This window comes from Ixodes scapularis, unplaced genomic scaffold (genome assembly GCF_016920785.2).
Source record: "Ixodes scapularis isolate PalLabHiFi unplaced genomic scaffold, ASM1692078v2 PGA_scaffold44__24_contigs__length_19508400, whole genome shotgun sequence".
Taxonomy (NCBI): domain Eukaryota; kingdom Metazoa; phylum Arthropoda; class Arachnida; order Ixodida; family Ixodidae; genus Ixodes; species Ixodes scapularis.
Window position 1 is genome coordinate 8,756,282 of NW_024609873.1, and position 26,833 is coordinate 8,783,114.

The following is a 26,833-nucleotide window of genomic DNA, read 5'->3' on the forward strand; positions in this document are numbered from 1 at the left end:
ATCCCATCAAACTCGTGAGCTGTTCGATAAGATTCCCCCCAGCCGCGGTGCTACTGGCTACAATGGAAAGTGCTCGAGTTTCCAACCAGCAAGGTGAGAGGAAAATGCTAGCCATCCCCCCGACAAAAGCGCACTTTATTTTACCGCAACATCGAAATGCACGCAAAGTAGAAAGCTGCAGCAAGCAACCGAAAAAGACACGGCCGAAAACATTCGGGGGATTAAAGTCCGACTTGGACACTTGGTCCTCCACTGTCGCCGATGCTTTCTCTCTCCCGCTCTTCGAGGTGCGTGCCGAAACAAGACTCACTGAGCAGCTCGGCGTCCTCTGCGAAGGTGGGGTTGTCCAGCAGCAAGTGCTGTGCCTCCTGCCAGGTGGTGCTGTGCAGGATGCTCGTCATAGAGTCCAAGATGTCGCTCAGCACCTGCATGTTGCGCTTGCGAAGCACCTTGGACTCCTCCTGCAATGTGGCGACGAACGAGAAAAAAAGAGCCCGCATCAGGAACGGGCCTCTTTCCGCCATTCTGGACGACAAAGAGCCCAAAAACGGGCAGAAGGTGCGATCAATACCGACGCGGTGGAAACTTTAGCCACTAACTGGAGCCGCTAAATGAGCTACGCTTAGAGTATCGGCTCTCTGTTCCCGGATATTGTGGCGGGCATTGCCATCTTGGTGCTTGTGCAGAGCAGACGCAACTGTCGACCGCCTTGATTCGAAAGTGCAACTTCCTCGGCATTGGATTCAATGTTGGACAGCTCACGTAACGTTGCTATGCTCCGTCGCGAACCGTTTAAACATTTGGGGAGGACAGAAAAGCATTCCCTGTGATTTCAGATGTAACTTTGGATAACTGGCAACCATGACATTAAGCCCCAAGACGGGTAACTGCCGTTTCTTAGAAGTGTAGCTTATGTATTTAGTGGCGCCACCACCGTTGGGATGAGAACGATGGGGCACCTCTTTTCAATGCTTCCGGCAGATGCTCGTTGCCTTACGCTTCGGCCGCACAAACATGCTTGAGGTCCATGAGGTGCTGAAGGACGTCGCAGTTTTTCTTGTCCTGTCAATAACTACATTTGTAACTAAGGTTTCTGGTCTACAGCGTTTGTTTTTGTAAGAAGCTATCCTTAGGTTGCGTTCGAATTTCAAAGGAGCTTTAGGGACCATCTTTCCACCTCCATACACGAATTTCGAGATATCTGCGGTCTGTCGTGAGAACCTCTCGAGACGATGAGAGCGAGAGAAAGACGCAGCAGCTATGAAGGCTCGTTTCCTGGTGCAAGAGACTTTACAATTACTAAACAATGTTTCGGGATAGTTGATTTAGAGTTATCAAGGGGTTGCTGCTCTACCTGACAAGCTTGCGACAAATGCCGCGCTCTTAGCCAAGAGGTCGGGCCACGCCGCCGGCCACCCTTCCGACAACGCCTCGTGACGCCGGCCTTGCCCTTACCTTCTCCTTCTTTGCCAAGAAGAAGAGGACATCTTCGTAGAGTTCCTTGCGTTCCCTCTCCGGCACCGCCTTCCAGGTGTCCACATCACTGAACATCTGCTCTGCTTTCCTGCACGGCAACCACAAGAAAGGAAGTTTCCTAAAAGGTCCGACAGCCTGTCGAAACAAGTACCTGTTATTTGCACGAGTAAAGAAACAAAAAGATGCCACTTCAAATGTACCTAAGAGCTAAAATGCAAACTATGCCAACCTTACTATTTTTGGAGGGTTATCATCGCTCTACTGATGCTGACCGGTCTAAAACATGTGACATAATGTGGCTGCTTGGAAAACTGACCTTCCCTCATCTTTTCTGTATCGCCACCTTATGCGGGACGCTTTCCGAGAAATCTGACCGCTAGGTTGGTTCTGTACGAAACAGCAACTGAACAATTTGAAGTTGAACCAACGGTGACATTTGGCTATGTGACAAGCGTTGGTTCAGCGCCACAAACTGTCCGGTCGGTCGGAACCTTTGTCACGCTCCGCAGATCTGCCGCAGATGAAGGCGTGACAATGCTGATGTCATACGTGGAACATTGCTCGATTTGCAACAAGTGTGCCTATGCTTCACCAACAAGCTGAGAGCAGCGTTCTGTTTAGATCAACAGCCCTACTTAATATTGCCAGGCTGGATTGACATGAAACATACAGGCTGCAAGTCAATGTTTGCATTGGGGTCGTAGGTCGGGTGGGGGTTATTAAACACTTTCGTCAAGCCTCGCAAACAAGCAGGAGTTAGAAGATAGTAGATCCTGTTGGCTACCTGCTTCGTGATTAAAGAGCGGTCATTCACCCATCAAGAAAATGCTAATGAAAAAAAAATATTAAAAATAGGGTGATTATTACAGATTTTAGAATAAACATCTGACTGAGATCTGTGTCACTCACACGATAGACTGTCTACATCTGACATATACTGCATGAGGCTGCAGCACACCAGTTTGGCAGTTCAGGGACTTCCTAAAGCAGACCCGGCCGAGTTAATGCCGGTGCCAACAACTATCACAGGTCTTTCTTGTCGGTCTTATAAATTGGAAACTGTGACAAATTAAGTGGAAGCTCCTTGATGACCTCCTGCTGGCTTAGATAGTAGTCCACCACATCAAGGTTAACTCACCAGATTCTTTCGTAAGAAGAGCTTGGAAGAAATGACCACATCCTCTTTAAAAACATTATCTGGCATTATACAGCAGCCTTAATAGTACTGGTACAGTCAAACACCTTTATAATGAATGCCTCTACTACGAAAATGCTTGTCTAACGAAGTAAAATAAATTCCCTGCCAATCTCCTATGTGTTCAATGTGTCTCTCCAACTACTGGAACAAATTCCGGTTTAACAAATATTGAGACAAGGTTTTTGCATGTGCTGAGAAATGGACAGAGACAGAATACCAGTCAGTTCAAACATCCATTCTCAGCAAACTCACACCACATGAGTCTCTCTCTTCCATGCTAGGACTTGGGAGCGGGTGCCTAGGTTAAGCCGGGTCAGGTGGTGATGCCGTTTGCGTCGCCGCAACATTACCATTTCACGAAGCAATTACTTGGTCCCATAAAGCAAAAATGACCGGTGCTACCAATTTCTAGGTGAAAATTAAGCGATTTTACGTTAATTGTCGCTCTTAAATGCCGCGCGTAGATAACGAATACTGCGGCGGCGGTCGACACCGCTGCTGCGCCGCTTCCACCGTGCCCCTCTGCTGTTGCCCCGCTGTACGTTCTCGAGTCCAGATAACTTGTTAGTATGCAACCCTGTGTCTAGATGGCGCTACGTGACTACGTTGCTGCAGAAAAAGCCTGTATGCAGCAACATGGTCACGCAGCACCATATAGACACAAGGTTGCACCCTAATAAATTATTTGAATCCCAAACCAAGAATGTGCGGCACGGAGACGGCGGGTGCGGCGGCGGCAGATGCGGCAATAGCGGGTCTGGCACCGCCTCTTCTTATGTTGCAAACATACTTTTGTTTGCCATGCAGAGTGCAAGTTCGTCCTCTTCTTTTGGAGGACTTAAGGGCACAGGGTAAGTCCTATACTCCCCATGCATTTGAGGCCATGTTGAGGAACATTTTTCTCGGTGACTATTAGGAGTATTCTTGTCATGTAAATATCATTTTGTTCGAAATATTGTGTTTTATCCACTGAACTAGAACTATTTGAACCAATCTTAAATAAGCTTTTTTTTATATTTTTTTATTCCAGTACTGAAATTTTAGCTGTTTTCATCTATTAAAAACTTCGTAACTCAAAAACTGCTAGGTGCACATTTTTAATTTTAGTTCAGTATTTTTGAACACCCATGTATGTGGTAGGAATAAAAAATCAACCCTCTATAATGTCAGGTTAAGGAAAAAATGGCACCTATGTACTAAAAAACACTGTTTTGAGATAATTGAGTTTAAAGTAAAAAAACTGGTGAATAACGAATTTCTATTGGCACCAACAGCCTCAGAGTCATTTTTTCAATAGCCGCCAGCTTGAAAGGCATTGCTAAAGTCATGTCTTCGCCTTTAGGCTTATCGCCTTGCTTGCCGGGCCTCTTTTGTGACCTGCTATGTCGATTGGTCCGTAAAGTATATTAGAGTGACGTCAACTTCCCTCAGCCACTTGATGGCTTTCCAAACAGGGTTCCATCCACAAAACTTCAAAACATTGGCTTGTGCAATGCTGCCACCATTGAATAAAGGAACAGCATTCAATGGCGCCATTTTGTCGGTACGAAAACACAAACGCTTGAATGTACACACGGTACACACCTGGGAAAAACGTGCACAGCATCTCGTGATTGTCGTGGTTGAAAAAAGCTATGGAATAGTTGCGAAATAATTTTTTGAGATTATCTGTTACTGGACAAGCTTTTAGGTCTTGTGTTGATTATGTTTTGTTGGAGAATTCATCGATAAACAGGGAGTGTATTCCAAAAGGAGGCGTGGTCACCTGCTACCTGCTTTCGGAAGAAGTGATTTTCAGCCCGAAATATAGCTTTCTAAAAACACTGGGACAATGGAAAATGTGCAGAAAGAACTAAACTTTTCAAATTGCGAAAAAAACTAAAATCGAATTTTTTTCAATTTTACCTTACCCTGTGCCCTTAAGGTGACGTCAGAACACCGAGCTCTGATTGGCTCCGATGGAAGGATGGTAGGTAGACCCAAAGCAAGCTGCTTCGAGGTCTACTCATCATTATACTTCAATCAGAGACAATCGCAGCTCGGCGTGCTGACGTCGCCTCAACCCCTAAAAATGCAGACGAACTTGTGCTCCGCATCGTTTTCCTCACGCCATTGATTGAGTATGCGCCACTCCGCTCCAACGTAAGTTTTTTTTCAACGCTCCGTACGGGAAATACACGCACTAATTTTTTTTATTTCGCACGTATCTTGAAGCATTTGAGAAGACCCGCGTGAACGAGGGTATATAAAAAAAGTATTTTCATGGCCAGTCGCAACCTGTTTGTGCTGTTTTGCCACTTGTTCGAACTGTGCGCTGATATTTGTCAGGATTCAAGGTTCCCAATCTTGCCCAATCCGAGTCCCAAAGTGTTCCGCCTTGGAGCAATAATATGCGGTCGAGGAAACGTGATCTGTTACCCTGCCCGTGGCACCAAAATCGAAGCGAAATCGGCAGAGCTGCACGGAAAAACGCACCCCCTCTCTCTGTGCTGGACAGATGTGGAAAAGTTCCCGGTCGGCTCGGTTGCGCGCCTCCCCCCATCCTCGCACCTCGCCAAGCCGCACGCTGCAGCTGTTGCCGTGCCGAAAGCGCGGTCTACTTTGCCGAGTGGGGGCTGCCACGACTGCCGCGCCCGCTCCTACGAGAGCGGCGCAGTCACTTTGAAAGCCTCCTGCGAGTGACACGTGGCGGCACAAGCCACTGCCCAATTTACAAAAGGCTAAATTTACACAGTCAGCAAATGCCTCTCATCATTCGCCGCGTGGTTGGGGCTCGATGTCACTGGTTTAGTGATTGTTGCAATTCATATTTCAATAATTCAATCAAGATTGTTGCATGGAAGTTTGGATGGCGGGAAATCAGTCTACGGCAAGGAGTGCCTGGTGTCTCGGCTGTAGATGACAAACTTTGCCAGCGGCGGTACTGGTGGTCCGACCGCCAGCCTGGCATCTTTAAATCGCGTCGCGCAGTGGTGAGTACGCGAATGCGTGCCGATACAATTTTTCTTTAGAAAAATAAAATGGTAATCGAGCTTAAGATGCCTGGATACTGTGCAGCGCGAGCTTTCGCCCCACCTGCTCCAAGCTGCGATGCGCCAGCAAGCTTGGCCACCGTTCCCCCTTTTGATGAGTCGATAGACCCTTTTCAAAAGTCCGCACCAATGCCCATCTGCCATTGCTTGCTCACATACCCCGAGCACGTATTGAAAACGAGTGCTGCGTCAGCGTTCGGCGAGGACTCGGACAAAATCACGCACTTCGTGTCCAAGCAGTGGCGACCGCCAATGTTGCTCGATGAACTTTTGAAGAGGGTCTATTGTCAACGTAACAAACCTCGTTTCAGATGTCGCTCATACTATATTTGGTGCTATACTTTCTCCTAAAGACTCCCGAAATGTCGTGCAGGTATGAGCAACTACTACAACAAAGTTACTTATACTACGAAAAATATTTACGGTACCACGGACTTCGTTGTAAAGGCGTATGTAAATAATTTCCACATAAATTTCTGGCTAGCAGCTATGAAATGTGTCACGAGCAATTTTCTAGCTATTGCTTAGTGAAAAATGAGTCCAGCTCACCCATAAACGAACAAACAATCCACTCAAATCTTTAAAAAATGCCAGAAGAGCAAGTTCGCACATTTTCCAGGTGGCCCCATTGCCAGACAGTGCGCAAAGTGTGGTCACTTTGAAAAACCGCAAGTTGTAACTCGCGGCTCTTGAAGGCCGACGGATGGAACGCGGACAAACTGAAACTTTGGTGGCAACGAAAGGGTGACTGGCTTAAAACACCACCTCTAATAGGACAACCCCCACTGCGCGGTGTCATCACCTGTATCGCGTTGTGGACGTCATCTTCTCGTGGCTCTGCAGGAACTGCTCCAGGTCTTCTTTGGCCTTCTTGGCCCTCAGCCTCTGTTCCTCCTGCGTAGATCGTTCACCACACAAATCAGAAATAGCTTTTCTTTGGGTCGGCTTTACCTCTGTTGTCACTGAAGATGTTGGTGGAGTAATGCATTGCCAGCCTACAGTGAAACAAGCTGCCACTTGCCTTTTCCTCTTTTCCCCTCTGCACCTTGTAGGCATTGAACGCCTGCTTCTTTTCGTTGAGCTTCCTGAGAGTTCCATATCGAGGGTCATTGGCAATCAGCTTGAGCGCTTGTTCCCAACTAATGTTGCTGGGCACATCCTGCAAGAAAGACAGTGTCATTCCATTGCATCCTTCCATGTTTCACTTGTCCACGTAACCAAGCACAATAAAGTATTGATTTACTCGCATAATAAACGCACCCCCCCCCCCCCAACAGTCATCAATTTTCTTTTTTCTTTTCATACATTAATGAACACATTTTTATTTTTTTGTTCCACAAGTCTTGAACTGCATCCGACCCAGCCAGCCACCAAGTCGAGTAAGCTGCCAAGCAACCCGGTGAAGCCAAGCTAAGCATGGCAGCAGACGGACTTGTTAGGGCGGCAAGTGGGAAGTTGCAGAAGTGATCAATAGAGTAACCAAGCGGTGCGCACAGCCAACGAAGCTGGGGTCGAGCAATTTCCCAGCCCCCGGAGGTGTTTTGTCTGTCGGATGCATCAATGTCAACAGACACGCCGCCGTCTGCGGTCCGCTTTTGGATAGTGAAGTCGTGGGTTAGGCCTGGGGTGCTTGCGTCACTCTTCGTGCCGAGTGAGTTTCGTTGCGCCTTCTGTCTTTGGCAAAAAGAATGCCCCTTAAAAAGTTTGCAATTTGCAGAGCACGGTCACTGTGGTTCGCCCACGACCAGCTGTGGCTGCGCCTAAAATGACATTTACGCAAAATGTGTTACTGCATAAAACTTCACCTCGCGTAATAAGCGCACCCCCAAATTTGCATCAAGCTTTTGGGGGAAAAAAGTGTGTTTATCATGCGAGTAAATACGATAATGAGTCAATTATAAGTACTCTCAATTAAAGCATTCGACTAGATTACTTAAAGGTGTCACATATAAATTACTAACTTAACTGAATGATTCTCTCCAAAGTAACTCCTACTTTCTGATCACTTTACAGCAGATCGCATGATTATAAAGACTTCTTTTATTTTGCAACATCCTGCGCTTCACTACGGCTCTATAGCGAAATGATTGCGATTAGAGCAGCACATCGCCACCGACAAGCCTCTGGGCATTCTCTCACAATGCTCCGCTTCATCCTGCGGTTAAACGTTGCAGAAGCTACGAGCCATCCCAGCCCACAGAGCGCTACAAGCGTGCCATGGAACTTTGTGTTCCGCACTTTGCTGCGCCCAACTGAAAGGTCACATGGCAGGCTCTCGGCATTGCATTGGCTTTAACAGCGCCCCAATGGCTCGTAGCATCTCCTGCAGTCTATTTTTGAGCGAAACAGGGTGGAGCAGAATCTGTGCACAATATAACTCTTTGTCTGTTAAAACATGAAATACACATTCCTCTGGGTGGCCATGCAGCGAGGTAAGCCCACCTCAAGAGCACGAGGCAAGTAAACTTTCAAGAAAGCAGTTTCAAGGTAAGACCACCTTTCTGTCTAATCTCGGGGAGCAGGACATGCACCCATTTCGAAAGATCAATTAAATTAAGATTGTTTATGTTTGATATCGTCAGAAGAGCTGCACCTCTAACAAACAATTTCACATCACTGTTTCTCTCATTTTTTGTGATCTTGCCTTTCTGAGTAATATGTCCACCTTGCTTCAACTCCCTTCGATCATGTATGTCTGAACCAGAAGGGTTAGAACAGACATCACTTTTTCTGCGTTTGTACCTCCAAAGACCCGTGCTTTTCTTGCCAGGAAGCTCCTGGACATGGAGTCCATCAAGGAAAGGTGCAGGGAACTTACTGGGGTGACATACCTTTTCTTTGAGGAGGTCCTTGAAAGCTTCGATAGCCTCCTTCTTGTCCTTGAAGACAACCGGCTTGGCGACTGCTGCATCCTTGCTGTCTTCCTCATCACTCGACCTGCACCAACATCAAACTGAGTTCACGAGCACTGGTCTGGCGCCTGAGCAAGATTGTGAACTTGGTCGTAAAATGAATCGGGTGGGCATGTGCAAATAGCAGATTTTGAGTTCAAAGCAAAGACTAAGCCAATGGTGGTTTTGGCCGAATATTTTAGAATCGAATGTCGAATAGTTTCTTCGAGTCTTTCACGAATGTGCATTACGGTATGCTTGAACAAACATTTAGCTGGACTCGTGCAGGTTGTTTGCTACCTTTCACTGGTCCACTTCTAAGCTCAGTAAATTTTAGATAACTACATGAACTGTGGCATGTGAACATTTCTTGCAGTTACCCTAATCGAGGGGATTTATAAATATCCTAGCTATAAGCAAATATTCTTACCTCTACTTCAAAATTGAAAAAAAAAACAAAAAAAAAAAAACACAAATGATGAATGCAGGCTGTCAAGAGATAGCTGCCTAACATCTACTCTTGCATAATTGGGGTGGGTTAGCCCTGTCGAGTACATTCCCCACAGAGTGCCTGTGCACTGGTGCTCAGCGAGAAGCGCCCTCAACTAAACTAACCCGCTGCGATCAACGCTTCGACAAGTATGAACATCGCAGTTCACATCTCGAAGCGGATATCGAATAGAATATTATTCGAGACTATGTATATTATTAAAAAAATTTAATATTCACGCAACACTAGAATCAGGGATATGAATTGAACCGTGCAGATAGGGCTATGGATAATTAACTGACATTTGAGACGTTAGGCCAGCAGTTGCAACTTGTGGCAATACTTCGCTCATGCTTAAGATTCACACAGCATAAGCAATCCACCCAACTTCAGACCAGATGCCAAGGCATTTTCGTGCTATGGCACGAAATGGCAATTCAATCCTGGTGCATAAAGCAGCCCCAATAATAATCTAACTTTTCACTGTCTGCATGTGGATTAAAGGCAACACTGTTGACACACTTAAGCTTACTTGTGGCTGCTGGAATAGTATGTTCTTCTTTATGAACCGCCGGACCTGAGTGCGGTATTGTGCACAAAACTTATGGCTAGTTCTTGGATTTAAGGGGGGGGGGGGGGGGGGGGGGGGGCTGGTCTTTAACTTTTTGTTTTTTAATTTCCATTTATCGTACTGAAATTTAGTATACTAATGTATTTCTCACTGGTGATTTCAAATATGCGATTTGTTTTCAGATAGCTTTACTAGATCCAGACTTATTAATAAATTTGTAATCTTAATTAGGTCCTCCTTACGGGCCGTTACCATAAAGTTGTTCAAAATATATCAGAACTTTTTATAGAATTGCATTCACCAAGACATGTTTTGTGCGGTGATGCTATTTTAAGACTGATTTAATGATATTACATCGGTAAAAAACATTTGCAATCAAGTTGCATAAAACGGGAGGCTATATCTTTTTGAGACTAATTTATTAAAATTATTTTATGAGATATAAAGCAGCAAAAATAGCATCACCACACAAAACATGACGTTGTGAATGCAATTCTATAAATATTTGTGATATATTCTGAAAACTTTTATGCTAACGACCCGTAAAGAGGACCTAATTAAATGACAAATTTATCGGTAACTCAGGATCTAGTAGAGCTATCTGAAAACAAATTGCATATTTGAAATCACCAGTGAGAAATACATTAGTATAGTAGATTTCAGTTTGACAAATGAAAATTAAAAAAACAAAAAGTTAAAGACCAGCAGCCTCCCCCCTTAAATTATTGCTGCTCACTTGTAAGAACCTTGACGTACCAGTTTTTTTTTTTTTTTTTTTTTGATCGTGGAAATTATTGCATCATTAAATATACCTAGGGTACGGAGCTTTCGGTTTCAACTGATGAAAACCGAGAAAAGTACGCCGAATCCATTTTTGGAAATTCGGTTTTAACCAAAAAAGGTCAGTTTATTAGTGTTGCGTCGAGGTGGGTGGGGGAGGGGAGGGAGAGAGAGAGAGGGGGCTTTGCAAGATTCGACATTGTGTGACATCTTCGTGATTGCCTCTTCCAAGGTTCAACATGCAACAAAAGAGGTCTTGGATTGGCTTTCGCGGGACATCTGTGTCCTTCCTGCGGTCCTAAAAAAAGAAGTTCGGATGTGGGCTAGTATAAGGTTTTTCGCTTCATGCACTTCAGAGGACATGGAGGAAAGCCGTCAATACCTTTCTCGACACCCTCACTCAAACTTCCATGTGATTGAGAACATAAATACAATGGATTTTTTATTTTTTTTTGTCATTCCGCTGGTTTCTGTATGATCATCACCTCAAACGGTCCATCAGAATGGGAAGTAAAAAGATGCGCTCTGAAGATTATGCTGCGAATTCCGCGATTTTGAGCTGTGTCCTGACGGAAGTTGTAGCGAAGACCACGTATGTACATGTGCCGTTATTCTTCGAGTGATCAAAAATATCACAGCTACAAGGATCATCTGATCCGGTGTCCGACGGTGTTTCTTTCATATTCACCGAAAAAAAAGGTAAACTTTTTCAAAAATAAATATACACCGAAAAAAAAAAAAAAAAAAAAATTGAAGTTTGAAATAAACATCGAAAAAAGAACTCAGAATTTTTAAAAAATGAAAACCGAAAACGAGGAACCCTAATTATATCCTGGTCCCAGGGAAGCATCCAAAGTACATGTAAAGTCACCTCACATGCACAAGTTCAGATCCAGGCCAACGCCAACATTTCCAAAACCAGATTCGACATTCTACGCACACTCGCAGTGCCACTTGTCACGTGAACAGCGGCATCTTAAAATGGAGGCAACAACAGTCGGCTACAGATTATGTTCGTTTGATTTACTCATACTGCCCTCCACTAACACTAAATGTGTAGGCTCATCTCGGAGAACCTGCAAGTGCAGATGTCCCGAAAAAGCCACCGTAAACACACCACGCCACACTGAACGCTCTACTTATTCGCACCTCCCTGGAAGCCCACATCAGCAACACGACACCCAATACCGGCTCCATAATCGTTACAGCGGGTCAGAGCAGAGTGCGGGCGAATCGAACATGCCTGACATAAAGCTACTACAGTAGATAAGCTACGCCAAGAGTATTGACACTCCATTCCCTATTGTCTTGTGGCTGCTGCCATTTTGCTGCCTAGTGCAGAGTGGGTGCAACTGGCAGTTACAATTCGAAAACGAGACTCCCTGGGCTTCAGCTACGCTGTCGGGAAGATCGGGCAACGCCGGTTTGCTCTGTCGCAGATTACATTTCCGAAGGAGTGGAAAGCGTTCTCTGCAATTTCGGACGAAGCTTCGGATAACTGGCAACAACAATCTTAATTAAGCACCACCATGACTCCGCAGAGTAGTTTTAGCAGCTCTGGCCCAACACATTCTTTGCCTTCAAAGGTGCCACGAAGGGGCACCGGAAGTTGAGCAGACGGTCCTGTAATGTCACTTGTGAATTGCGCACAAACAGAAGTGGGGGCATGACCGGGGGGGGGGGATGTGGGGGGACAAAGCGGGAGGGTAGGCACCTGTCGTCGAGGTTCTCGTCCGGCTGGTTTGGGGTGCCCACGGGCGCGTCGCTGGGGGGGCCCGCGGGGGTCGGGATGCTGCTCGGAAGCTGAATGTTGGCCACACTGTTGGCGTCCGCCGTCACCTCCGCTGCCCCTTCCTCTCTGAAACGGTGCCTCGTCAACGACGGGAGGACTCCCAAAGGGGTCCCGAAACGACCCGCCCCATGTACCGGAAGGCCGGTTCGGATATCGGCATTTGAGAGTGACTGCACGTGTTATCTCTGCGTTTTACCACGATGCAACGTGTGGACGGTCTCGTCGTAAATGGTGACAAGCAGCCATTACGCAGTCGATCGCACTCAAAAGGTAAGTGTCAGAACTGGCCTTCAAACTAGCCATAGGCATCCGAGATTGTAGGTATGGCTTAGAGTGCTCGGATGCTAAGATTGGCTCAGATTGCTCGGAACTCTCTTACGCAACAAATAACTGCTTTAATATTCTCCGTGCCACGTGGTCAGTAATGACTTCACCTTCACAGAAAGTTTGGGACCACTTATAAAACTTGGTGCATTTCTAATTGCTTGTTAGAAGCAATTGGAAATGTCCTGATTCTTTAGATGGAATGCCTAGAATTTTGCTCGAAGAAGCGAAAACGCTTGTACCCGCGTCAACATTTCCCAATTTTAATTAACCTTTTCTGGAATTACCAGTACCTCTAAAGCTCCCACAATTCCAGCTTTAATTTGTGCTGATTGATGCTAGCCTTGCAAATAAGATATTGTGAGAACCTTAATTTCTTTACCCCTTTCTCAATTTGAAATATGTTACCAGTAGAATAGCACAAGCAATCTCACCCACTGTGACAAATCAACAAGTGACGTTTAACAAACAGCCTCACAATTTTAAGTGAAGTAGAAAGCCTCGAACACTATTTTTCCCTCACAAGCACGAGAATGAATAAATTTGATCTGGGTTGCATTTAGTTCTCATAAATGGTAGTTTACTAGACAATTAAGCTTCGAGTGAGAGGACTTACCTTACATCCCCCTTTGTGGCGATTGTTGCTAAAGGGAGAAAAAAAAGAAGAAAATATCAGATTAAGTTTGGACTTCAGAAAACTGTCCAGAAAAATTGCTTTGTTTCCTTGCTCACGGCTGACTGGAGACTTTCATTCCTATGGAAGAAATAAAATATCTGACAAGCACAAAACTAAGCAAGATTTTCTAAGTAATCCCCATGCACGTCCAATCACCACCGCCCGTTGTGGCGGCTCCCTGATTTCCTTGGCGTAGAAAGGACTGCGCTGCGTGACATCGGTCTGACGAACGTGTCCGTGCGGTTTCTCCGCCGAACTGCCGACATCATTTGCATGCTTTTGCCTGTGACATAGGTAGTTTGTTCCCCATACTGTGTTTGCAACCTTCTCAAAATTTCAGCTGGTTAAACTTTCTTCTTTCCCAGAAATTTTATTAATGCACCACTGCTCCAAAGCTATGGACAGATTGGTTGCTGCCGTGATAGATTGAACTGCTGCGCATGCAACAATTATGTCATTCTGGGGGCAAAATATTTGAGAAAGATTTCATTCAATCCCTCCGCCAGTTTCATTATGCAACACTCGTTCAGAAATTTCTTTTGGGCAAAAGTTCTGGTCAGCCTTTAAGGACACTTGTACGGTCGCGGATGACATGAAAAGGCCCAGGCGAGCGAGTGGCTTAAAAGGACTGCAGCACTGTGTTTCAGAAGACATGTCAATCAATTGTTGAGGCTGTTGCTGAGTTAATGCCGACTTCAGAGCCCGTTGTAGAGGCGTTCTGCAACAAAAGGCAAAATCAAGCGTGGCTGAAACTATCGGGTCCGCAAGTTGAGTGATTCGTTTTTGGGTGTTTGATAGTAACCTAGTCAAATAAAAAACACTTGTTTTTTTATGAGCATGCAAGCATAATTTAGGAACAGAATAGAAGTTTGTGCTGACACGGCAATTTTTTCCGACAAAGTGGGGAGTAACGACAAAACTCAAACGGCCGCCGAAATGCCGCTCCCGCACACCATAGCCTCGACGATAGCCCAGTTTTCTTCTGTTAGATAGCACTGGAGGTCTTCGGAGCCATGCACTCGCCTAGGCTTTTTCCTATCGCCGGCGACTGTACGTACGATATAATGGAGTGTTCTCACCTTTGAGTTCCTCTAGCTCTTTTGGAATAGTCCACCTGGACTCCTTCGTCACAACGTTATGGAAGTAAGTGCGTCCCGCGTCGGACTTGTACTCTTTCCACGGACACTGGGACAACAAAAGCTGCAGGAAAAAAAAAAAGTTGTGTTCACCACACACACTAGCAATACAGGCACCTGGTGTTCAGTAAAGTATGTGTAAAAGGTATTATCAGTGATGTGATTGGCCTAAGTCGTTTTGGAGCACGCAGTGATGTGATTGGCCTAAGCCATTTTGGAGCACCTTTTGGAGCAGCCAAAACAGTGTTTTGGAGCAGCAAAAGTGGCCTTTTGAGCAGCCAGGATAGTGTTTTGGAGCAGCAAAAGTGGCTTTTGGAGCAGCCAAAACAGTGTTTCGGAGCAGAAAAAGTGGCTTTTGGAGGAAATATTCTTACAAAAATAAAAATATTTGTTTTAAGTGCTGGACAAACGAAGGGCACTTTGTGCTGTGTTATGACGGAACTCGCTGTTTCTGTTTTTACTGCCGAGACATCCCACAAGTGTACAGTGTTGTAGGCGTTGCCGAGAAATTTAGAAAAGAACGCTCGCCACCGTTTTACTGGTTCCTGACGTGCCAGATTTTCGTTAAAAGTAAGCGAACACAAAACAATGGATCGCAAGCGCCCCGGCTGGTGCTCTGTCGTGCCGTCATGTTCACATGCACTTGAGGGCAACTTCAGCAAGCTTGCAGTGGCACGTGCTTTGTCGCGCTAGCAGAGACAACGGCTGTTCATTCGAAACCGAAACAATGCCACTCCGCTCCCTCGCCAACTGAATCCCAAAATAGTGTGCAAAATACAACTGTCCAGCATTCAACAAAAAAAAAAAAAAAAAAAATAAAACAGTCCATTGGCGCGTGCTTGCCAGGCCGGCAAACGAGGTGCAAGCTAAATAGAAAGAAAAATAGAACCTAAGCGCATCGATGCATGACATCGTGAGCCAGTGCCAAAAGTTTTTTGGAGCGCTCTGAGCAAGGACTGAACTCGAGACAAACAAGCGCGCTGTGTGGGTTCAGCGTGCAGACATTGCCTTCTTTGCTTCAGCTCATTTCTCCTCACCAATGTTTTTTTGGCGGCAGATTTTTCACGTAGCGGGGTCTCTCTCGAAAGATAGCCCGCCGAGAGAAATCTAGGTAATAAATATTTTGACGAGCAGTCTTTGAGTTAAAGATGGATTTTTTAGAAGAAGAGGAATGTCGATGAACAAGTTTAGAAAGCGCCATATCTGTAGCGACGTGGGGATGGCAACACCCGACGTCGCACGACCACGGTGACCCAGTGGTCGCGCGAGCGTTTCAGCTCACAAAGTAACTCTCGCCGCGCAAAAACATGGTTTTGTTTCACAGCATGATGGCATAGCTGGCACCCGGCACACTAGCGACGGAGCGTCCGCACATTCCCGCGAAAAAAAATGTAAAAAGAAGACGCGAGATGAGATTCCCGTGACGGCGAGGGCGGCGAGGGCGCGAAACGCGAGACGGTGGCAAAAACCATGCAAGACCGGATGGAGGATTGATGCCGGGTACTTTCTGTCGGGCGGCCGCTTGCGCCACCTATAGCTCACGCATGCTCAATTACGGTTCTCAGTTTAGTTTCGGTTTTGAAAGGCGACCGAAATTGGACCTTTGGCGCAGGCTTGGCGAAGATTAGCCATATATTGGCAAAATGTAGCAAGATGTAGCAGGGTTAGCCCCTTGGCGCAGTTTGGCGCAATTGGTGCAGCAATCACATCACTGAGCACCTTTTGGAGCAGCCAAAACAGTGTTTTGGAGCAGCAAAAGTGCCCTTTGGAGCAGCCAAAACAGTGTTTTGAAGCAGAAAAAGTGGTTTTTTGAGCAGCCAAAACAGTGTTTCGGAGCAGCAAAAAGTGGCTTTTGAACCAGATTTTTTTTCTTATAAAAATAAAATTATTTGTTTTAAGTGCTGGAAAAAGGAAGGGCACTTTGCTCGCCACAATAAACAAATTATGGTCAAGTTAGACGACTTGGGAGTCTTTCAAGTTGTTAACTGAAATGCCAATGACACAACATATTTTGCAATGCTTCAGTTAAATGATACATATATATATGTACCCGCTATAGATAAGAACCAAATTGCACATATTAAATTTATTTGAAAATGACCAGCTTAGCAGTAAATATGAAAGCATAAACTTTACTAGTTATATAATATAATAAATTGAAGCAGTATCCAACTGATGAAACACGTAACTACTGCAATGCAATACGAAACTGTACATATGAAAAAGGTGCAGTACGACTGGTGGGTCCTTTTCCTTTTGCTTGTTGAAACTTTCTGCAAGGCTGCTGCAAGCCTCGCTTAGCTTTCGGCAAGTAATGAATGTCCACTTTCAATGTCTCCAAAGAGACGCTGAGACATCCTACAAGTGTACAGTGCTGTAGGCGTTGCCGAGCAATTCCAAAACGTCCCCCACCGTTCTACTGGTTCCCGACATGCCAGATTTTCGTCAGAAGCGAGCAAATGTAAAGCAATGGATTGCAAGCGTCCCGGCTGGTACCTCTGTCGTGCAACCATGTTCGCGTGCACGTGAGGGCAACTTCGGCAGCTTGCAGTTGCACGCGCTTCGTTATGCGAACGGAGACGGCTGTTCGATCGAAACTGAAACTCTGCCACTCCGCTCCGTCGCCATCTGGTCCCCAAAATTGTATGCAAAATGTAGCAATCCAGCATAAAAAAAGAAAAAAGAAAAACAGTCCAGCGGCGCGTGCTTGCCAGGCCAGTATGCGAGGCACAACCTAATTTAAAAGGTTAAAAAGCGCAAACAAAACAAGGACAATAAAGCTAATAATAAAAAAAAAAAAAGAAAGAAAGAAAAAAGAACCTGAGCGCATTAATGCAAGACATCGCGAGTCAGGGTCAAAAAGTTCTTGGAGCGCTTTGTGCAACAACTGAACTCAAGATAAACAAGCGCGCTGTGCGGGTTCAGCGTGCAGACATTGCCTTTTTTGCTCTAGCTAACTTGTCTTAAACTTTTTTTTGCGACAGACTTTTCACGTACCGGGGTCCCTCTCAAAAGAAATCCCACAGAGAGAAACCTAGGTAAACAGTACTTCGACACAACAGTCTTTGAGCTAGAGGGATTTTCGTAGTAGCGTTTAATTTAAACAAGGACAGGATTGCTGGTTACACTGCAGCGGTCCTTACGTTTCATTTCAGAAAGCGCCATATCTGCAGCAATGTGTGGACGGGAACACCCGACGTGATAACCACGGCGAGTGGTAGGCAGGGACCAAAAATAGTTTTGCCACGGCCGTCTCTTTCAGAAGCGAGTGCTTCAGATCACAAGTAACTCCCAATGTGCAAAAACGTGCTTTCGTTTTACAACATGACGGCATGGCTGGTACCCGGCAAGCTAGCGTCGGGGCGTCCATATACGCTTGCATCTATCGTTAAAATATTTTCAACAGGATGCGAGACGAGACCCACGAGAGCGCGAAATGAGGAACGGCGGGAAAAACCATGCGAGACCGGATGGACGATTGATGCAGCATACTTTCTGTCGGGGGGTCGCTCGCGCCACCTAGCTCACGCATGCTCAATTACGGTACTCAGTTTAGTTTCGGTTTTGAAAGGCGACCAAAATTGGTCCTTTGGCGCAGATTACCCATATTTCGGCAAAATGTAGCAGGATGTAGCAGGGTTTGCCCCTTGGCGCAGTTTGGCGCAATTGGCGCAGCAATCACATCAGTGTATTATGGTATTCAAAGTGAAGAAAAAAAAAAAGAACTAGTAGGATTTGTGCTTCGAGAGAAGAAGTACACCAAGTGCAATGCATTTGAGGTAGACAGAATGTACACATCGCGACACTGTTAGTGCGAATACGACATCGGCGCATTTTCGCATTTTACTTCTATATAGTATTAGCGAGCACGAAATGTTATCGCTTACATTATAGAACTAAATGAGCTCTTTCCGTACCAATAATAACTTGGATGACATCCCTTGGTTTTAGTGAGAAAAACTGGAAAAAGCGGCGATCGCTTGTTCGCGCTAACAGTGTCGTGCTCTGTACTTCCAGCTTCTTTGGTACGATTTTTCTTGGTACCCGCTCATTCCCAGCAGGCACATTGTGCGACCGAGATCAATGGCACAAAGCTTGATTGCGTTATCTAGCGAGGAAAGATCCAAAATAAAACAACTTGGCTTTAAGACCCAGAAGCAAAGAACAGCGACCAAAATCAGCAAAATGTTCCCGTCAATAGTCTCAACCCCTTGTCCAAAAAGGATGTGAAAAATGTAATCAACTACAGGACATCCCTCGGAAGGTAGAGGAAAAGCATGCTCCAAGTGGAGCACAAGAACATGCTCAGCAAATGCACTCGGCGTAAAGCGCAAGTACACTCAAACGAGACTCGAAGCATTGCCAAATGCACAGCGCAAGGAACCTGACAAACGACACCGGAAGAAAGTCCTCTTCCGAACCTCGGTGTGAGTCTTGAGCTCGTCCGGCTTTTCCCAGCTCGACTGCTTGGTCACGTGGTTGTAGAAGTAGACCCTTCCGTCCGGGGCTTTGTGCTCCGTCCAGTTGCTTTTCTGAAAACAAAAAAAGACGAGAACAATTGGAACAGATCCCAAATTTTATCTCATATCTTCAGCCAATCACCAGCGGCTGCTGTGAAATCGGGTGCTCGGGTTCGCGATTGTTAGGATTCGTGAATGTTTCCTTCTGCCGAGTCGGTTTACGCATGCCCCGCAAACCTGACAGCACTGGGCAAGTACTTTTGAACTGTCACTTGTGCCCCAGAGCGCGGCCGATGTGCAAAGGGTTGCGAACACGGTGTCAACAAGATCTGTATACGCTGCTGGACAAAGTATGCGGTCCTGGGGCGGGCTTGCCGGTATGCTGCAGCCGCTCGACGTCGGCGTCGAAACGGACGTCGAGGTAAAATTCAGTAGAATAAACGGCCGACGCAAGCTCCAAAAAGGCGATTGCTGGACGGCTCAAAAGAGCAGCTCCGGACAACTGTTGACGCCGGTCAGACTCAAGCGCCGAGGATGTTGCAGTTACGACGATTGAGACTGAGATAAAGGCACTAGAGACCACTGCATGCAACCGTGGGCACATCCATTTTTTTATACAGATCCAAAAGCATTGTTTTTATTTGCATATGGGACACACCTAAAAGTCAGCCTTGAAATGTGAAAAAAAAAGAAAAAAAAATGCAGCCCTTACACGCATTTATATGGTAAGTCGCGGCTTGTTCCAAAATGTCCGTAGGTGCGATCTCTATGCATTCTTTTTCATAAGTAGTATGGTCACCATGGAGGTTATATTTCTCGTTCGATTCGTCAACGAGAATATCAGAACTCGCTCGCGCTTGTTCATATATTGTGATCATAATACACATGTGCGTGCTTTTCAATGCAGCTTTGCCGCATTGACAGTACAAGTATATAGGCGCGACTTATACAAAAATGCAACTTATATTTAAACTTTCTTTTTTTTCTGAAAACAGGCAGTTTAGGCGCTGCGACTTATAGACCGGAAATTGTGGTACTTTGGCTGGTGCGAAGCGCTGTCAGATTGCTCTTTCCCTGTGCAATTTGGTGATCTGCCTGTTTCTTAACTGTAATTTACTGCATAAAGCTGTAACTGCAATTTAACTGTAAAGCTGTAGAGATTGACCAAGGTAATGCAGCCTTAGACCCTAATCCCCTCACAACGCAAACACATATAATTTCACTTCTGAAGCAGGTACGACGTCAAGACATCAACCAAATAACTTTGTGCCAAAGATTGGTATTTGAGGAGAGAAAAAAAACCAGACACCGAACCAAAACCAGGGGATCAGTGTGGGGAAATGTCACCTTAGACACTTTAAGAGCCACTTGACCTGTTTCACTTTCAACGACAAAGCAGTCTTCTCCACATCAACCTATTGTTGTTGCTCTGGTGGTCACAAAACTTACGTTTTGGTTGGTGGATAGAATTTATTTTTACTAAAAAAACAAAATTTTGTGAGCAAAAAAAAAAAAAGATTATGTTGCATTTCTTTTTTTTGTGATTGTTAGTTTATTGTAGGTCATGCTTCCACTAAAATTTGGGCCCGTATAAATGCCTCGTCAAAGGCCCTAACCTATACTCGGCCTCAACCTCTTCACGCTACATTGTCAAGGCTGGCATAGTTTCCGCAGTGCAGCAGCCTCACACCGATACACAAGCATGTGGCTTCGTCTAGCGCCTCCTTTGCACGCGCACGCTCAACTCGACACCATGGAAGCTATTTATCTATTTATTTATTAGAATACCACCGTCGCCTCCAGAGGCATCGTAGCAGCCTCGAGAGGGTAGCACAAAAACATCAACGCTGGGTACGACGCCCTCGGCACTTTGTGGTCTCCGTCCAACCTCTCCCAACGTCGGCGTGCCTGGGCGGCGGACAAGAAATGGGACTCACGGGAAGCGCAGCCGTGGTGGGCGACGCGGTGGCATTCTCGTTGGGGGTGGTGGGAGTCGGGGCGTCGGACTGCTTGGCGGCGCCGGCGGGCGTGGAAGGCGGGGCCGACCCCGGCACGGGAGGGTTCGGAGTCCCCGAGGCCGACGTCGTGGGGGCGGCCGAGACGACGGGAGGGGGAATGGAGGCCACCGGTGGCGCCGGCATCTCTGGCGCCGGAATGGACGCCACGGGAACTGCGGCCGGGCGCAGCGGACGTTTGAAACACGTTCCCAGGTTCAAATGTTTTAAAGTGGAAAGCTTTTGTAAGGTAGTTTCTAAGCCACCCCATAAGGTGTCATACGGTTGGTGCCACTAAGGGACACGTGGTCGGGTGGTTGGTGCTGCCACGGACTGAGGACCGTTTACACGCTTGCAACCAGCTACAACTGAGTGAGACGAGACCGGTTTTTAAGCCTCTTGCGACAGCTTAAAGGGATACTGAACCGAAATTTCGAGCTCGCAAAACAAGGCTGGACAGATAGGTAGGATGCTGCAAAACACAAAAACATCACTCATACATTGGTATCTCTAATGGTTCGCCATACTCTTAGAAAAGAAGTGTGCGACTGAACACGGCCGACGAGACAAGTCACGTCACGATTCCCATTCCCTCTCCTCCTCGCTACGTCCTGTCGAACTGGTGAACCGAAGCGAGGAGGAGAGAAGCGAGGCCGCTTCCTCTCATTCTCAAATTCTCTCGGGTAACAATGACATCAAAGACCATGCGTGATTGCGTCCTTGTTCTCCAAAAGCACAGCCATCCGTTTGAGATATCGATGCACGAGTGATGTTTCGTAGTTCATAGCGTCCCGTTCAACGCTTCTGCAGCCTTATTTTGCAAAGTCCAAATTTCGGTTCAGTATCTGTTTGAAGTGGAGCACCTTTAGGAGGTGGTTTCTAAGCCCCACCATAAAATGCCACGCGGTTGGTGCCACTATGGCAGACGTGGTCGAGCGGTTGGTGCTGCTATGGGTTGAGGCCCGTTCGCACACTTGCAATCGACTACGACTGACTGAGACGAGACCGCTTTTTAAGCCTCTTGCAACAACTTAATACAGGATGCGCTGCCGCGGAGCCGGTCTAAGTCGTCGCAAGAGGCTCAAAACTAGTGTTGTCCGAGTCAATCATAATCAAATGTCGGTGTGTCAACGGGCCTTTACTTAGCCATGTAACTTGACGGCACGGTGTAATTTGACTGTGTTACTTGATGTCGAAATTTCATGTGACCATCTAACTTGATGTCAGTTTCACATCAGCAAGTAACTTGACGTCACGGCACCACATAACCACGTGAGCTACTGTCGCAGTGTCACAGGACCTGCGGTGTCAATCTGACATAACATCACTTAATCTCATGTGACGTGATCATGGGATTCGTGTCACGCGACTACCATCCGCTAAATTTAGCGAGAAAATATTGTGTTGTGCCATAACGGCCCCTCTAGTCCGCCTTCTGCAAAATTACGATTAACGAATAGGATCAAAGTGATTAGTTTGTTTTCTTTGAGGTTTGCTACTTAAAGTTTGCTACTTAAGGTTTCCCGTAGCGAGTGCAAGATGCAAGTGGATGCCGGGCTTACCGTTGGGCGGCATCTGTGGTAGCGGAGGGGGCACCATGCCCGGGTACATGGGATATGCCCCCGGTGGGTAGTGGGGAGGCATGGGTATCCCGGGGGGCAGCAGCATGTGGTGGGGTGGCCGCCCAGGCTCCATCGGGGGAGGGTGTGGGGGCATGAAGCCCGGGGGCATCGGTGGCGGCGTCAGCTGGCAGACGAAAAACACAGGTCAGACTACAGGGACTGGCTATGGCGGGGGTAGGAGGTCGAGCATGCTAATGAATGTTGTATAACTCCATGTACACGAAGCGACGACCTGCACTGCATACATGGTCCTCGTCGCTGCATGAGCGGGTGTGATCTAATGTGCACCATCATGTGATCAATACTGTGCGATGCTTCCCGAAGACCCCAAAGCAGTGGTAGCACAGCACTAGCCAAACCGCCTCCGTAGAGTGGCACAGCAAGGTACCTCCACTTAAGAAAGGTTGACCTAATGATGCGGAAAAAAGAAAGATTTCAAAAAAGAAATTCTACGGAGAGGATCTGAACAAGCCCAAATGATTTTAGGGTCCTTCGAATCTGCTAATTTCTAATCTTGTTTAAGCAAGAAATGCAATATGTATTAACATGTAAAGAAGCAATTGTAAAACTTAATTTTCACATTAATTTTATGGAATAAAATGTCTGCAATATTTACCAAACTTCCAAACCCTGTATCTATAGTGATGGTAACTAAGACTTACATTTTGTCTTTCAGTGAAACTTTCTTTTTTGCGGTACTATTATAGCAGTGCATATTCAAAATGAACGGCCTTTTTTCACCCTGTGACATCCTGCATTTTATAATTACCATTATATCACGAGAGATGACCCAACCCCCAAAGTATACCCCTGGATGGATGGATGGTAATGGCTATACCCTTTGTAACGGGCGGCAGCTTGCGCCCCCTAGCCCCACATTTCGTCACCCCTTCTTTTTTTTTTTAAACTTGTATAAATTTTGTTTTAACACCCCCCCCCCCCCCCCCCCCCCCCCGCCCTTTTCAAAGTGTTTCCATCGCTTATTTTTATCTGTATTTTTACCCCTCCCTAAATCTTTTCCGCCAATCTTCCAATCTCCTCTTAGTTACCACAATTCTTTCCCTATCCGTTCCTCCATCCATGTCCGGAAAACCCAGTGGCCCCTCTAGATCCGTAGTCATCATCCCCAAGAGGGTGGGACGAAGCCCCGTGCACCTTTAAATTACATGTTCTACAGCTTCCCTTTCTCGTTTGCATATGCCACATAGAGTGTCTATTTCTTGAATTCTTAGCACCCCCTTCTAGCTTCAAACAGCAATGAGCTCCCCAATGAATTATGGTACAACTGTTCCTTCGTTATTTCTTGTTTTTGTGCCCTGCATATTGTCAAAGCTAATTTCCCTTGCACGCATTTACCACCACCATTAGTCTTTAATTGCAAAAAGACACTTCCGAGCAAATCGTACTGCATCATCACCAAAGCAGGGCACTGACAGTGTAGCAAGCAAGCACAGCAGCACCCGACAGCTGACAGGAATAGATAATATGTATCCAGCATGCATAAAACACAAACTCCTTATGCACCGGATACTACCAGATTTATTAGTATATGGTTCAATGTTCAATAGTGCTGTGAACATATGTTTGAATGGGATTGATTGTACATATAGTGAGATATGTACATTTCTCTAGGACTCTAGGACTCAACTCAGGGAGGCAAAAGAAAAGGATTTTTTTACCACAGCAGCAGCTGCAACCATGAGTAAAAAAATATCTTAGTAGATAGCTTCTTTGCTTCGAGACAATTTCAAATTGCTTCCAATGCTGCCCGTCACTGATGCTGAAAAAAAAAGGCAGACATCTGCCAGCGGCAAGCCGTGTTGCCCAACTTCCGTGGAGTGGCATTTTACTACCCCAAAGACAATCAAATTATTGCTAAAGAGTGCCTGAGCACATGGGAACAAAAGGGCACGCAAACGAACGATGAGGCTGGGGCATTGTTCTCGTCCCAGACAACACAAAAACCCAGTAAAACAAAGGGGAAAGAGACGACTTGGTACGAGATCGAAGCGTTAATTGCCGGAGATTCCATGAAGACAGCTTGAGGCAGTGAACGAAACTATGGACAGACTGCACGTGACTCACCCCAAATGGAGGCGCAGGGGGCATCATGAGAGGTAGCGATGGCATCGGGGGAAGACTGTTAATGTTGGGACTCCCATCCTATGAACAAAGAAACGGTTAATTAGACATCGCTGGTTACGCAACTCCGACAAAAAGGAAGCATGTAAACGATTGACGAAACAGTGATTACACAAGTAATCTAATGTAGAATGAGCATAGTAAAAAAAAGAAAAGAAAGAAAACTTTTAACAGTGACATGTTTTACACATTTCACTGTTAAAAAAAACGCTTTGCGTTAACAGAATTAAAATAGTAGTGAACTCCATTGCAGTTCCATTAATGACCAAAACTGGGGTAACCCCATATAATGATGTTGCAGTATGCATAAATAAATAAACTACTGAGGAGAAACTCGTCGAGAGAGATACGGTCACAATTAAGTTGCGATAATCACTAGGTAATATGCAGAGTCTTACTTTTTGCTTACCCCTGAACTGTCAGGAAATATTGATGGCTATTCGCAATGATGCCGGTGGATGCCAAGAATAAAGAATTGTGTGAGTAGGGGACTAAAATCAGAGTGTCCCATGAATACAGGCTGGACGCAATTTCTAGGGCTTGCATGTCGGGTAAAAAGACAGTTATACCATACATTAGTTCATTCACGTCTTAACTACTGTCTTGTATGGGAAACCACTGCCAAGACAAATATAGAAATCCTGCGGATACCACTAAGAAAGGCCTTGTGACAAAGACAAAAATGCGCCGTACCAAAGTCAGTCTGCCTTAGAAAACACCAGGTATTAACCATTCAAAATGCAATGAAAAAGAAATAATTTAGAATAAGGCCATAGACTTTCCAGTTTTAACCAAAAAAACGTAAATAAACATCCGTTGATGCCGAAAGTACACAATTGGTTAAAAAACAAAAAAACGCTGGTATGAAAAATACAGAATTAGTTAAAACCAAAAAACACAGATTTACGAAAACTTTTGTGCAAGCAAGGACTGGTTTTGTCAAAACCCTCCCCTCTTAGAGTTGAACTCTTAGTTTTTCGTTAAATATATGCACGATAATCACCGTTTCTAGCTTCGGTCCGAAAGAGATCACCAAAATACACCAATATTGAAAAATAGAAAAAAACAGAAGAAAAAATCTACTCCCTATTTATAATCGAAAGAAATTCGATAAAACTGCCTTCTTTAAGAATATCTTTGGAAAGATCATCCACACAATTTTCGGCACACAAATTACACAAAGGAAAAAATATGCCCTAGGTATGGAATACAAAAATTAGGTTATCAAATACCTGACCTTCAGACTAAAGCTTTACGGAAAAACATGAATGTACAAACGTAAGTGCTGTACAAAAAATAAATGATGTACAAAAAGTAAGTTGGTGTAAATTGACCATATCTAAAAAGAACTCCAAGCCCAGGGTAACATAAGCGACAGCACAAACCAGTGTCGAACTGGGACTGAACCAAACCGAAATCTTTGCCGCCATCTTGAATCTGAACCGGAACTGAACCAGAAAAAAATATAACGGTAACCGATTCAAAACTGTTCACGGTCATTTTTTTTTTGTAACTTTTTTTGTTAGCATTATTAATTAAATATTTGAGAATAAAAAATTGGCAGCTGTATTTTTATATATTGATCAAATCGTCATTAACAGAATCGGGCGGATCGGTGGCTGAGTGGTCACCGATCCGCCCGCACACCCAGCTCGACGCGTGTGGAGCGAAAGCTCGCGTTGCAGAACCCAGGGATCCTGGGTTCGAGCCCCACCCCTGCCCGTTTCGATCTGGATGAGCATCGTACTGGCGTGCGGTTGTGTATCACTACTGCGTGAGCACGTTAAAAACCCACGGTTAGCAACCGTACTGCAATGGCAAAATTGCTCATCTACACTATAAATTAGTGTCGCCCCATCCTGGCAGACCGACCTTACGCTGTAAGTCGGTCTGCCAGCGTCAAGTTTCAAAAAGCATTGCAAAGGACTAAATGTGGCATCAACCCGACGTTCCATAAAGCTACAAGTCTGTACAGAAGTCTGTACAGAAGTCTGTACAGAAGTCTGTACAGAAGTCTGTACACAAGTCTGTACACAAGTCTGTACAAAAGAAAGATTCTAACATAAAATACCGGGCAAGTGCCCAGTCACAATTTAGAGATAATCGCAAAAAAATGGGGGATGGGCGCTTGTCCGATCATCAATTTTACATATAAATGTACTGTGCACATTCTTTCATATCTTAGAAATTTAGATATGGGCGCTTAATGTGGAATGGGCGAATACGCGGTATTCTACGGTAGTGGCCTC

At 45.5% G+C, this 26,833-nt stretch overlaps 1 protein-coding gene across 3 annotated transcripts in view; it reads right to left on the minus strand.

The window, feature by feature from the left end:
* Positions 1–26,833, minus strand: part of LOC8028189 (pre-mRNA-processing factor 40 homolog B) — a 60,025-nt gene that overhangs the window by 14,631 nt on the left and 18,561 nt on the right. For all 3 annotated transcript variants that reach the window (XM_029990245.4, XM_029990244.4, XM_042293127.1), the window contains exons 2-13: positions 24,528–24,605; positions 22,383–22,566; positions 20,764–20,996; positions 18,788–18,898; positions 14,310–14,430; positions 13,171–13,198; positions 12,153–12,296; positions 8,538–8,643; positions 6,728–6,865; positions 6,509–6,600; positions 1,456–1,564; positions 311–461 (exon numbers count right to left, since the gene is read on the minus strand). In XM_029990245.4, coding sequence (XP_029846105.3) covers positions 311–461; positions 1,456–1,564; positions 6,509–6,600; positions 6,728–6,865; positions 8,538–8,643; positions 12,153–12,296; positions 13,171–13,198; positions 14,310–14,430; positions 18,788–18,898; positions 20,764–20,996; positions 22,383–22,566; positions 24,528–24,605 — 1,495 coding nt within the window. The remainder of the gene's footprint in view (positions 1–310; positions 462–1,455; positions 1,565–6,508; positions 6,601–6,727; positions 6,866–8,537; positions 8,644–12,152; positions 12,297–13,170; positions 13,199–14,309; positions 14,431–18,787; positions 18,899–20,763; positions 20,997–22,382; positions 22,567–24,527; positions 24,606–26,833) is intronic.